This window comes from Gigantopelta aegis, chromosome 14, assembly GCF_016097555.1.
Source record: "Gigantopelta aegis isolate Gae_Host chromosome 14, Gae_host_genome, whole genome shotgun sequence".
NCBI lineage: Eukaryota > Metazoa > Mollusca > Gastropoda > Neomphalida > Peltospiridae > Gigantopelta > Gigantopelta aegis.
The window spans coordinates 13,855,018-13,868,901 of record NC_054712.1 but is presented as its reverse complement, the minus strand read 5'-3'; the positions used below and the strand labels follow the sequence as shown (position 1 = coordinate 13,868,901).

At 36.2% G+C, this 13,884-nt stretch overlaps 1 protein-coding gene across 1 annotated transcript; it reads right to left on the bottom strand.

Moving 5' to 3' along the window:
• Nucleotides 1-431: 431 nt before the first annotated feature.
• On the bottom strand, nt 432-3,218 carry LOC121389095. The gene is made up of 2 exons (XM_041520711.1): nt 3,194-3,218; nt 432-2,439 (listed from the first exon to the last, which is right to left on the bottom strand). Exons 1-2 carry the CDS (start codon nt 3,216-3,218, stop codon nt 1,022-1,024), a joined length of 1,443 nt encoding a protein of 480 aa, XP_041376645.1. The 3' UTR covers nt 432-1,021.
• Nucleotides 3,219-13,884: the final 10,666 nt, after the last annotated feature.

The window sequence follows — 13,884 nt, the reverse complement described above, 5'->3', positions numbered from 1 at the left end:
CTTCAAGTGTTTATTATCACCACGTTGTATGTCACATCTAAAAACAACAATATATGTATAAATTACTAAATATTTGACACTCAATATCCGATGATTAATAAATCAATGTGCTCTAGTGGTGTCGTTAAAAGACCGAACTAAAACAACAAACACATAAATAACAACAACAAACCAAAAACAATAACAAATCAAAAACAACAAAAAACTAAACAAAATACAAAAACACAAAACCCCCATAACCCCCCCCCCCCCCCCCCCCCCAACAAACAACCCCAGACCCAAAAACGATCAGTTGCCTAATACGAAAGTCGGTTTATGATCGATCCTCGTCGATGGGCGTTTTAGTCTATTTCGGGTTCCAGCCAGTGTTATGCAACTGGTGTAACAAAAATCATGGTATGTACTATCTTGTCTGTGAAAGACTGCATATAAATGATGCATTGCTACTAATGGAAAAATGCAGCAGGTTTCCTCTCTAAGACTACGAGTTGAAAATTACAAATGATTAATAAACCAATATGCTCCAGTGGTATCGTTAAAAAAACCCAAACTAACTTTGATAAAACATTCTGCCGGTTCCTCTGTCCAGGACAGGAAGGGGTGGGGGTTAGGAGGAGGGACCGCCTGCACTGGCAGGTGCAAGGAAGCACCAGCAGTACGACCGTGGTCGATAACAGGCGGAGAGTGATATGGTGCTATGGAATTTGGAATGTCCCGTAGCATTAAGCCAAAGAGAAAGGGTGCGCATTTTTTATGAAGGAATGTAGGCGCAATTTGGAACGGTCGATCTAACAGGAAAGGTGGGGAGCTACGAATAGGTTTGGAATTTAGTAGGCCGACAGTAGCTCAGTGATTAGACCTAACTGGTGCTGGTATGTCTCCGTAGGTTGCTCATAGATTGCTGAACAGTTCAGGTCGGTCATTTGTATGCACAACAGTACCTTTATAAAGTTTTTCACTACTGTTGAGGTTGGTGACAAACGGTTAGACATCGTCACTGTATTCCAGTGTTATCACCATCTCACATCTGAATAAACCAGGTGAATCGGTCAACTTGTAACACAGTCTTATTCTTATGCTGACCGCCAGTTTTCTTGTACGTGTACAGATACTTGTTAAAGTTGCCCTCTGTTGTTATGATCGCTGACCACAGATGGTGAAACGATGCAGCGGCAGCGGCAAAGGTGATGTTGTAGTTCTCTCCAAACTGGATGTTGGCATGGTAAATGATTTCAGCAGCCACGTGACCAGCAGACACTTCGAGGTGATCTGCATCCACTATTTGACACACTCCATCAGTGAACTCCACGACTATACGGACTGAGGCACCCATCAGAACCTTCTCACGCAGGTCTGCAACTGATCCACTCATAGTCTGCCCATCGCCTGCCACAGAGAGAACCTGGATCCATTCACGCGTGTCCACAAACCAGTCTATGTTTTTCTGAACCTGTGCATCGTTTTTTATCATGTCCGTTTCAAACGTGTATGCGCGAATCTGGATTTGACCACTGGACGATGTCATAACCCTTTCAGCCGTTCCAGATTGATCGAGGTTATCGACGCCAATGGGTTCCATCATGTCTTGTAAACATGCCGTGATGGTCTCATTATGAATGTAGATAGTTTTAGTATTAGCAGCGACTCCCACTACATAGACTCTAAGTCGGTGACCACTAAGAAGAGAACGAGCCAACTGGGTGGTAGAGCCGTGGACTCCTTTGCCAAGCTGATCTACAGTGAATATCTTAATCCAGCAATCATCGGTGCACCAAGTGTTAGACACATGGTTCGTCTTGTTTGACTTGTAACTTCCTTCCCCAACATGCCAGCGAAGAACATGCTTGGAGCCACTACTAGTGTATCTGTACAGAAACCAGAATGGCTTCAAAGAAAATGATGCATATGTTGATGTGATGGTCTTTGCTAGGCGGTCGAAACCACCCCCAGCTACCTGTTTTGAGTCCTCACTTACAAACACAGTTGGAAGAGATACTATGGCAGAGCCTCCTCGGATTTTTGCAACAAGCGCGTGCAGATCACCCGTGACGACTGCTCCACTGGCGTCATTTTTAAAGAATGGCGTCACATTTGAGAAGTTTTTCAAGTACCACGTGGCTGTGATATCTTTTGTAGAGGACGACGCCATTGATCCCTCTATGTCAAATGCGACCACAGTTTGATATTTCGCGTTCACGGTAGTGTGAAACATTCTTTGAGGATTGGTATGAAACGTATTCCAAGATGACTTACTGAGGTGAAACAGCGACTGAGCCCAGGTCTTGTCACCCGAAACACCGAAACTGTTTATTGCGTGTATTTTCTTGTCACTGGTTACGAATTTTAATTTAATCGCACAGGATTTCTTTGAAGCCACATATAGTGCGTTAAAACTTTGAGGATTTTCGCGAATGAGTAGCCATTGTTGATAACACAAATCTGAAAAAAAAGATAATTAATTATTAAATACAGTCTTATACTAAATACACTGACAAACATAATCAAATAATATTATCGGGAAAAGTTTATTTGAAGCTTCCCTCAAATTAGCAACATTTTTGGGAGCGTACTGACTTTACTTTAAGAGTGGGGCGGGGGTTAAACGCTAATAGATAGAGGATTATTCATTTGTTTTGTTTTATTATATAACTTTTGGCAATTTACCTTTATTTTTAAAATGTCAGCTGCAAAATGGTTCCTGCTCTCTTACAGTGAAGATAACATTTTCTACAGTGACAATAACACATTTTAGAGTGAAATAGTGAACTTTTCACTTTGAAATGTTATCGTCATTGAGTGACTAATAACACTTTTATTTCACTGATATTTTAAGATACTAAATGTTATGTAATGAACGCTTATATATAAAAACAAAAGAAACAAGTGTCGATAATCAACATTTTTATGGTTTATTTGTAACATGACTCTCTTAACAAAATATTCTTGCTCATGTCCAGTCTTAAATATGATGGAAACATTGTTACCTGAATGATGAGACTATTGACTAACCTAAACACAAATAATGATGGCAATGCTCAATATTTTAATTGCGTTAATAACAGTTTTGACAGTACTGTATTTGAGGCAAATGGAGCAACAACAATTATGGATATAGAAAATTCTATGACCGGGTATATTTGACATCTCAATCCAACAGGGTTGACTGTAATCTCATAAAGACATCTCGTCTAACCATCAATATCGAGTGGGGCCGTCATGTGCCCGTGTGACAGCCTTTACCTTTCTTCTGATGGCCCGAATGAGTCGTCTGATACTATCGCGAGGTAATTGCTGCCACTCCCGACAGCTTACAATATAGGGAGAGACTAGATCGTAGACACTGAGAGTCGTCAACTACTGAGCGGCTACTGAATATGGGAAATACTTAATCGTAGCCACCAGGATGTAACATCTCGCGAAATGCGATTTTAAGCTACGCCCTTTTTCGTAAGCCACGCCCCATGTCATAAACCAGTCTGATATGTTTCCGCGGGAAATAAACATAAATATGAACGAATAGGACTAATTCCCTAGTAGATTATGTCAAATATAGATCTGTGTTATTGTAACGAGTATTTAATAAAATATTAAGTAATACAAAACAGTTTTATAACTGAGCGTTTTTCAATGTGTTTTTTTTCTTCTAATCTGTACTTCCGATGTTTTGACGTACCTACGTAGTCCGATACACCTGCCGTCAACTCGGCAACTGAGTAACAGTGAGTTTATGGCAGATGTATCGGACTACAAACAACGCTGTGAAGTAAATCGTTTGTAAACGTGACACAATATTAATAATACGTGAATAATATAATATATCGCATAGTTTGGGTGGGTTTGTTTGTTGGGTTTTTTTTTTTGTATATATATATATATATATATATATATATATATATATATATATATATATATATATATATACAGTATATGTAAAAATGATTATATAATCGTGCGTTAATTCATAATCCACCACCTACAGGTACGGTGAGGTTAAATTGACCGAACAACTGACCTAACAATGTGGTACATGATATTTGGCCAATGTCAGGGCTTTAGATTGCACCAAAGCTGCACATATACTATATATACTGGGGTAGATTTTGCAAAAATGAGAAACTTCAGATTTCAATTTTATCAGGATAGATTTTCCATTTTATATGTAATGTTAATTTCAGCTAAATAAATGCCTTCTTATGCAGACACTGAAAATTAAATATGAATATGATGGATTAATCCATTATCTAAATGATCAGGGTATATTTACAATTTTTTATTTGTAATTTTCATTTTCTATTTTTGTAAAAGTGGGGCGGGATTATAGCCCAGTAGATTAAGCATTGGCTTAATGTGAGGTAAGTCTGGGATCAATTCCTGTCGGACCCATTGGGCTATTTCTCGTTCTAGCCAGTGCTCCACAACTGGTGTAACAAAGGCCGTGGTATGTACTATCCTGTCTGTGGGATAGTGCATATAAAATATCCCTTCCTGTCTGACGCCATATAGCCAGAAATAAAATGTGTTGAGTGCATCGTTAAATAAAACATTTCCTTCCTTCATTTATTTTTGTTAAAATATACCGGGTATGTGAATAACCTTACTGTATGTTTCCTATCCATGCTAGGAATAGTTGTATGAAAATGAGACACTTAAAAATGTAATAGGCTGTATTTTAGAGTACCTTAACCACCAACAGTACAAGATCATCCACTGAGGGTACTTTTTCCTTAGACCGGCCTCGGTGGCGTCGTGGTAGACCATCGGTCTACAGGCTGGTAGGTACTGGGTTCGGATCCCAGTCGAGGCATGGGATTTTTAATCCAGATACCGACTCCAAACCCTGAGTGAGTGCTCCTCAAGGCTCAATGGGCAGGTGTAAACCAATTGCACCGACCAGTGATCCATAACTGGTTCAACAAAGACCATGGTTTGTCCTATCCTGCCTGTGGGAAGCGCAAATAAAAGATCCTCTCAAAATCTGTGTGGTCCTTAACCATATGTCTGACGCCATATAACCGTAAATAAAATGTGTTGAGTGCGTCATTAAATAAAAAATGTCTTTCTTTCTTTCTTTTTCCTTAATATGGTATATTAATTTATGTATTTGTTAGCTATTGTATATTTCAGACAAGTAAACACTTTATGTAGACACTAATAATTAAATATGTATATCCATTATGTAACTAATAAGGGTAGATTTTCAAATTATAACAAGTTATTATTTTTTTCTATTTTTATTATTACTATTTTTTAATATTTGTGAATAAACATACTTTATGTTACTATCAGTACTACGGATAGTTCTAGGAAAATGAGACACTTAAGATTTCAATAGGGTGGATTTTATGGTACCGAACTACCAAGGGTACAAGATCATCTACCGAAGGTACTTTTCCCAAAATATGGTATATTAGTTTACTTATTTGTGAGCTAATATATAGTTGAGCTAAGTAAACACCTTCTTATATAAATACTAATAATTAAATATGTATATGATGGATTAATTCATTATCTAAATGTTCAGGGTAGGTTTCCAAATTATAAGAAATTATTATTATTTATTTTTTTATTATTATTATTTTAATTTTTTTTAATATATGTGAATAACCTTACTGTATGTTTACTATCAGTGCTAGGGATAGTTTTAGGAAATTGAGACACTTAAGATTTCAATAGGGTACAATATCATCCACCGAGTGTAGGCCTACTTTTTCCTTAATATGGTATATTAATTTATGTATTTGTTAGCTATTGATTTCTCGTTCCAGCACGAGGGATATCAAAGTTGTGGTATGTACTACCCTGTCTGAGATGGTACATATAAAAGATTTGCAATAAAAGGTAGCCCATAAGTGGCGACAGTGGGTTTCCTCTCTTTCTATCTGTATGGTCCTTAACCATATGTCTGATGCCATAGGCCATAAATAAAATTGTTGAGTGCATCGTTAATAAAATATTTCCTTTCTTTGTTAGTTATATATTTTATCTAAGTAAACACCTTCTTATATAGACACTATAATTAAATATGTATAGGTGGATTAATCCAATATTATACGGATAGATTTCCAAATTATAAGAATTCTATTATTTTTTTTATTTAATTACAGTGAATAATCTCACTGATGTTTACTATTAGTGCTAGGGATAGTTCTAGGAAAATGGACACTTAAGATTTCAATAGGGTGGATTTTATAGTACTACCCTGGGGTTACAAGATCATCCACCGAGGATACTTTTCCCAAAATATGGTATATATTAATTTACTTGTTTGTTAGCTAATATATGGGTATGGGTAACTATATTTACGTGCCCCTATCCACGAAGGTTCAGGCAACTGCGGAATTAGCCTCTGACTTCGCCAGTGACTGATCCGGAAGGGGGGGGGGGGGGGGGGGGGGGTGGCGGGGGGGGGGGGGGGGGTACAGTGGGTTTCCTTTAGTAAGCGCGGACCGACTTTCATAAACAAGAAGTAACACCGAGTGGGAGCCGTGTTCTGATTGGCTGAATTTCGATTCCTCGGTGAAGCCTGTTTTTTACCTAAGTCTACAAAGAGTACTGCATACCGATACATGTCTGGACTCTAAAATTTTAGCCAAAAATGGTTAAGACTGCTCGGCCGAAAATGTTTTAAGGTGATTTTGAGCAATTGAACGGGCGCCAAAATAAAATGCGTTAGACTTAAAAAAAAATAAACATAAGAATTTTGAACTGCGTTCCAAAACATTTAAAGTCTAACTTGAGGTTAGTACTCACGGAGGTAAAGGTTGTTAGGAGGTTGGGGGCTACGGCGAGCCGATAAGTCGGTTCCAGTAGTGGAAGATCACGCCGGTAAGAGGCTGCTAAACTGTACCTGTCTTATATAGACACTAATAATTACTGAAATCGGTGGCGTCCATGTGGAAGCACTCCGTAGTGAAGGCTGCTATCCACTTGATGTGTCGGGTTTGTCCGATGTAGTCGGGTCTCTTAAGTATGTATTATATCTTCCCTTCCGGTGGCGCAAACTGCAGTGATATCCACGTCCACCTGGAAACAGCAAATTCCCCTTCATCGGACTCGGTCGGTAGCGGAAGGTAAGATTTGCGGCTCACTAATGAGCTATCCTCGATGTTGATCTTTATCAGCTGGTGGAACCGCGGATGGAGTTTGCCGGCCTTCAGTGTCCATGGTTCTGGTTGTTCATGGATTCGGCGGTTGACACTTGGCTTGGCTGGAGTGGCACTCGGGGGAAATAAAGCCGTCTTCCGGGCCTGGGTCTCAACGGATGCCACCGGTTTATGGCGAAAGTCCGGAATCCCAGAAGTAAAACAGTATCGGGTCGGATATATGACGAAGTACAGAAGACTAGAGTCCGGCATAGTTTCCTCGGTTCCTGAGAGGGGACGTTGATGACTGGGGCCGAAACCACTTCCATCTTCGTCTTCCTCTTCAAGCAGATTCGCTGCCGGCGGTTTAGCCGCCGGTTTTGTCTCCCCCTGCGCCGCCGCTGGCGCACGTCTCCTCTTCCTCCACCTTCCTTTCTTCGGTGGTACCGGGTCCCCGTACACCAAGGTCACGGAGGCCCGTGACCCGGTGCACGATACCCGGTACTCTAACAGCATTCCGTAGGATTTGAGCAATCCCCCCAGGTGGGGGGGCAGATCGAGAGAGCAAGGGCTGACGTCCGTCTTCATCGATAAATAATACAGAATGTGCTAATATATGGGTATGGGTAACTATATTTACGTGCCCCTATCCACGAGGGTTCAGGCACGCCCACCCCGGATTCAGCCTCTGACATCGCCAGTTGTCGATTCCGGGGCGGGAGGGTGCTAATATATATTTCAGCTAAGTAAACACCTTCTTATATAGACACTAACAACTAATTAGAGCACAGCTGAATTTCTAGTCCAATGGGAGCTTCATATTTGGTCACGTGAAGTACATTTATATCTCGATAAAGTACTTCAGACATTCACTTTATAAGCGGTATTGCTGCACGTGCAGTCATAACGACTTTGGCTCTGCTCTAAGACAGTTAGAGGACGAGTAACAATACTTTATCGGCGTATAAAGGTAGTATCGCACGAGAAAACGCTCGTCTAACGCCTCGCCTTTGTCTCGTGCGACACTACCTTTATACGCCGATAAAGTATTGTTACTTGTCCTCTAACTATTACATAAGTATATGATGGATTAATTATAGGAAAACTGCTGGTGATTGACTTGACATGCACATGGGGGGGGGGGGGGGTGGTGTGGGGGGGGGTTACCATATTTCCATCATATATGGAACGAAATTCATATATTGATGACATTGGATTAACAGGTTTTTAAAGATACTGAGGCGCCAGTCCATTTAATTATTTATATGCAAGAATTACGGTTTAGGTATAAATTTTTGTTTACTTTTTTACCACTTTAGTTCGGGTGAGACGTAGCCCAGTGGTAAAGCGCTCGCTTGCTGCGCAGTCGGTCTAGGATCGATCCCCGTCGGTGAGTCCACTGGGCTATTTCTCGTTCCAGCCAGTGCACCATGACTGGTATATCAAATGCCGTGGTATGTGCTATCCTGTCTGTGACATGTGTATATAAAAGATCCCTTGCTACTAATGGAAAAATTTAGCTGGATTTCTCTCTATGATTGTCAAAATGACCATATGTTTGACATCCAATAGCCGATGATTAATAAATTAATGTGCTCTAGAGGTGCCGTTAAACAAAACAAACAAACAAACCACTTTAATTCATCAAAGAGTAAGTCGGTTGGGTCATCAGATGATTTGTCGAAATTAATGCGTGCTGTTCTTCTCTGTAATTTGTTTATTCTGTTTAAGTCTGATTTAGAGCACTGTAGCTGCCTCACATAGTCAGACAGTAATCAAATAATGGTTGATTATAGACATTAAAATAAACTATTCTAATAAATAGGGGAAGATACTTCTTTATTTGTGCTAGTAGCATTATTTTTAAGTCAGTGTTTTACATATCTTGTCAGACTGTAGGCCTATATGCCATTAAAGGAAATGGTCTATATATATACACACCAAGAAGCTTATGATTTCCCGGTAAAAAACTGAAAACTAGATGTCCTGAAATGCATTTTCCTGCATTCTACAAGTAAAATACATCTCTGCCTTAAGATTCAGACCTACTACCAATAATGCAATGTATTTTTGATTCAAAATTATTATTATTTTTTTTTTTATTATTTTCTTTTCTTTTATATATATTTATATATTGCCCCAGATATTTATATATTGATAATGTCAGGGTTGGGGCCCTGAAATCATTATCTTACAATAGATACATAAATATAAAGTGCATTCAATAAAATTATTAGTTAATTGAAACAGTCAAATTTGGAGCACAAAATTAATTACAGACTAAATAGATAATAAAAGAGAAATTAAACAGATAGACGGAGAGAAAAGAAGAAAAGAAAAATCCATATTTCCAAATATAGAAAACAAACGTTATTGGCTTTTAGGTTATACCCCCCCCCCCCCCCCCCCCCCCCCCCCCCCCCCCCCCCAAAACACAAAAAAACAACAACAACCAAACAACCACCAACAGTATGTGTCTTATATTGGAGTTATTTTTAACTATTAAGGCTAAGTTTAATTTTCTAGACATCTTTGCCAAGGTGCCCAGTTTTCATCAAAATCTTTATGTGAACAGTTTTTATAGAGTATGTATTTTTCTATTTGTAATTTATCTGTAATTACATTTTTAATTCCAGTTATATGAAGTATATTCTTTTGAAGTTTTGTTCTATAATATAGAACAAATATTCAAAAGAATATACTTCATATAACTGGAATTAAAACTGTGATGTAGGAACTACAGTAGCATTATTCAGTACTTTATATATTTCTCTACTTCCCGATTTGTTTTTCGCAAGAAGCTTTATTTTCGAAGGAAATACTGGATGTTTAGGCACTTCGTATGTTTGTTTATTTAAATTTGTTTTGTTTCTTATAAATAATTTGATTGCACATATTAAAGACGCATATTCTAAAAAATTTGATCGTATATTATATTTTGTATTAAAAGTGTTATAATCCATAAACTGCCCTTGGCTATCTAGTAAATCATATAAAAATATATCGCCTTTTTCAATGAAATTCTTATATAATATAGGTTTTCTGTCTATTAGTATATTACTATTATTCCAAATGTTCAAACTTAGAATTTCTTCTTCATTTTGAAATGTTAATTTTTGTTGATTATAAACTTCAACTATTTAATACATCCTTCCAAAACATATTTTTAATTTTCTTTATCCTAAGCTGAATTAAAAAATCACCATGTATAACTAAGTCTCTGGTTGTTAAACGTGTTAAAGACTGAAACATATTTGCCAATTTATTTTTTGACCCAAACAGTCTTTTTATCCAAGTCAGTTTTAATGCTGTAGAGAAATGTATAATATCTTACATTTTAAGCCCACCTTTTTCATAATGTTGCACTAGTATTGTTCTTTTTATCCGGTCAGGTTTGTTTTGCCATACAAAATTAAAAAGTAATTTATTTATTTGTTTTAATATTCTTTCCGGTGGGTTTGGTAAAGAAATAAGTAAATGCGTTATTTTGGGTATTACAAGATATTTTACCACAATAATTCTACCCAAAACGATTAATTTAATTGTTGACCACTGTTTCATAGATCTCTTCATTTCCAATATTTTATATTCATAATTTTCATCAATCATTTGTTGTATATTTAGAGAAAAGTTTATTCCTAATAAACTAAAAGATTCAGCTCCCCATTCTAGCTTCCATTTTGATGGATGAAAGACCTCTTTTGAGAATTTCTTACTTCCTATCCATATAATTTTCGATTTCGAGTAATTTATTTTCAAACCAGAAACATCTGCATACATGTTTAATACACTGTCCAGGGACTGCGGTGATCCGTCCAATTTCTGATTAATATTGCTAGAATTTCAGCACATATGATAAAAATATAGGGGGATAGTGGATCGCCTTGCTTACAACCCCTTTCTAACTTAAAACTTTTTTTATAGAAACCCATTTTGTAATATTTGCGACACAGAATTTTTATAAAGAGTATTTATCCACTTTTTTTTAATTGAATATTTAAAGGTAAAATATCTAGTGTTTGTTCAATAAAATCCCAGGAGACCGAGTCGAAGGCTTTTTCAAAATCTACCAAAACCAACATACCTGGTATTTTTTGTCTTTCTGTATAGTCCATTATGTCAAATGTTAATCGTATATTTTCACCAATATACCTGCCTTTGATAAAACCAGTTTGATCTTTAGCAATAATTGTATCAAGTACTGTTTTTATTCTATTGGCTATGCATCCTGAAGCTATTTTGTATATACAGTTCAATAAAGTAATAGGATGTCATTTTTTTTTTTAAAACTGCTTTGGTTGATTTAATTTCGGTATACAAGTAATAATTCCTCATTTTTGAGTGTTGGACATTTCATTTATATTATAACTATAATTAAGAGATCTAACAATAAATCCAAAAGAATTTTTAAAATTCAGCCGTAAAACCATCTGAACCAGGGCTTTTATTGTTTTTCATATTTTTAAGACATTCTAGTGCTTCACTATATTTTATTTCTCCTTCTAAGCCTTCTGCTACTGCATCTGATAGTTTATTTGCATTAATATTATTAATATTTTTGATGTTATCGCCAGTAGATAGATTTCTTTTAGAGTATAAGTTTTCATAGAATATTTTAGTTTCCTCTAAGATTTTTGTTTGTTCTGTTATTACGTTAAAGTTATTTAATTTTATGTTGGAAATAAATTTGCTATAGTAGTTCCTCGATTCTAAATTACAAAAGTATTTACTAGGCTTCTCGCCTTCTTCTATCCATTTTGCTCTAGATCTAATAAATTTTCCTTTTAACTTCTTCCTTCGAATTTCTTTTAGTTCATTTCTTTTTGCTTCTAGTAAGTCAGAATTTGTATTATTTTCATCTTCTTCTAACACCTGTATTTCTTCACTAAGTTTTAATTCTAAAACATTTTCCGATTTTTTCTTAAATGTTGAATACGAAATTGTTTTCCCCCTTATTTCCATTAATAATACTTCTAAAATTAATTGATCGTTAATTGTGAATTGTATACTTTCATTCAAAATTGATTCAATGTTTTCTGCGTTATATACTGGAATGGCATATTGACATTTAATCTTTTTAATAGTCTATTTCTAGAGAGTATTTCACCATTTCAAAGTCACATACTCATGTTTCACTCAATTGTAACTTTATTCAAATTTGTTACAGGTTTGTAGATTAATTAAACTTAGTGTTAATTTTCACGGGTTGAAACTAGGGTCTGTCCCTTTAAACCACATGAACATCTCTCTCTCTTCCCCACATGAAAACCCGTCAAAGATGTCCAAGGCTTCTTCACCTATACATCCCCAAATCTCAGAAGTCTCTAACCTTGTAGCAATTTAATAATTGTTCCATTGTCGCATAGATTTTCCCCAAGCCACTTCTGTTTGTTTTTCAATGAACACCCCAACGCACTAGGTACAGGGCTATCAGGTCTAAATTGGTATCTCTGCCCTTGTTTAGCAGGGTGTCTGTTCTCATTTTCATCCATTTGTGTTTTACTTTGTTTTATTTTTCAAGTTCAGTAACTAGATTATTTCAACAAAACACGTTGTCTATGTTCAAGGGGTGCAACTCCGCCAATATAATATCTTGGTAAACTGCTAACGCGGTTATCTCTCTTGACGCACTGTTCGTTATGTTATAGGTAGCACTATACCAATTAATTTCCGGCTGGGTTGAAGTTCGAGGTGCACCGAACTTTTGATAGAGAAGTTAACACCACAAGTCCTGTGATTGGTTATAAATGTGAGTGTGTTGGTTGTAAAAAAAATTAGTTTCATCTGGGCTAAAAATGTATACAATTTTAATTCATCTAGTACCACTGTGTCAAGTAGCCTTGTGCTTGGAACATGTATGGGGTACATATAAAAAAAAGTACTAAAATTTTGTGCGAAACTAGGGATGTTGTAAAAACATCTGGTTATACCGAAAATGAGCCATGAAAGGTACCATTTTCTGCAGTTAATACTTTGAGGTAGGGGTTGTAGTACTGATATTTATGGGTCATAGTTTGGTTAATATATTGCATATAGTGTTTTAAAACAGAAACGTTAACATGGTCGCCTATGGGATTTGAATTGGTATAGTCCAACCTATAGCACACATTCAGTGCATAATAAAAAAGATTATGATTTGTGTCATTTAATTAAATTAAACTATACTATTTGATTAATTAGCCGTCACTCGGCCATGTAAATTCACGATGACCTTGACCTTGACAATAATTACTGTACATGGCTCTGAATGGAGTTTGAATAAAAATTAGCACTGAGGAAAAGTTGGTTTTGGCCTACAAGTCATACTATAAAGATTTGAATATTTTTATTTACATGGTGTTTGACTTGCCATATTTTAAATAGCAATTTATTTTTACATTAAAAATAACATGTGCCAATATTGGGTTAATGTCTTTAATTTCCATAAACATAGTTAATGTTTCATGTATGTACTTCTGAAAGCTTAACTTTTTAAAGACCTTGATTTTTATTGTCCTTTTGACATACTTATAGGGTGCTAAGTCATATTTTAGACAAATTTGTAGTTTTATGCAAACAAAACAATTAATTTGAAGAAAAACTTTACCAAAGCCATAATTAAATTTTTGGTCACTATTGTGCCTTCTGTTCTCATTTTTAGGTCTTTAGGTCTCCAGATCAAATCTTTAAAAAAAATAATCACTTAGTTTGCTCCCATGAAGTGCATTTTAAGTGTATACTAGATTTAGAATCAATTTTTCTAGATTTGATTATCTACCTTGGTGTAAGTTGATAATTTATTTTATTGTTAAAGCTGTATTAT

Coding starts and splice junctions, on each gene's coding strand:
- LOC121389095 (XM_041520711.1), bottom strand. CDS start 3,218: ATGACGGCCCCACTCGATATTGATG. Junction 2,440..3,193: donor GGCCCCACTCGATATTGATG/GTTAGACGAGAT, acceptor CTTTTTTTTCAG/ATTTGTGTTATCAACAATGG.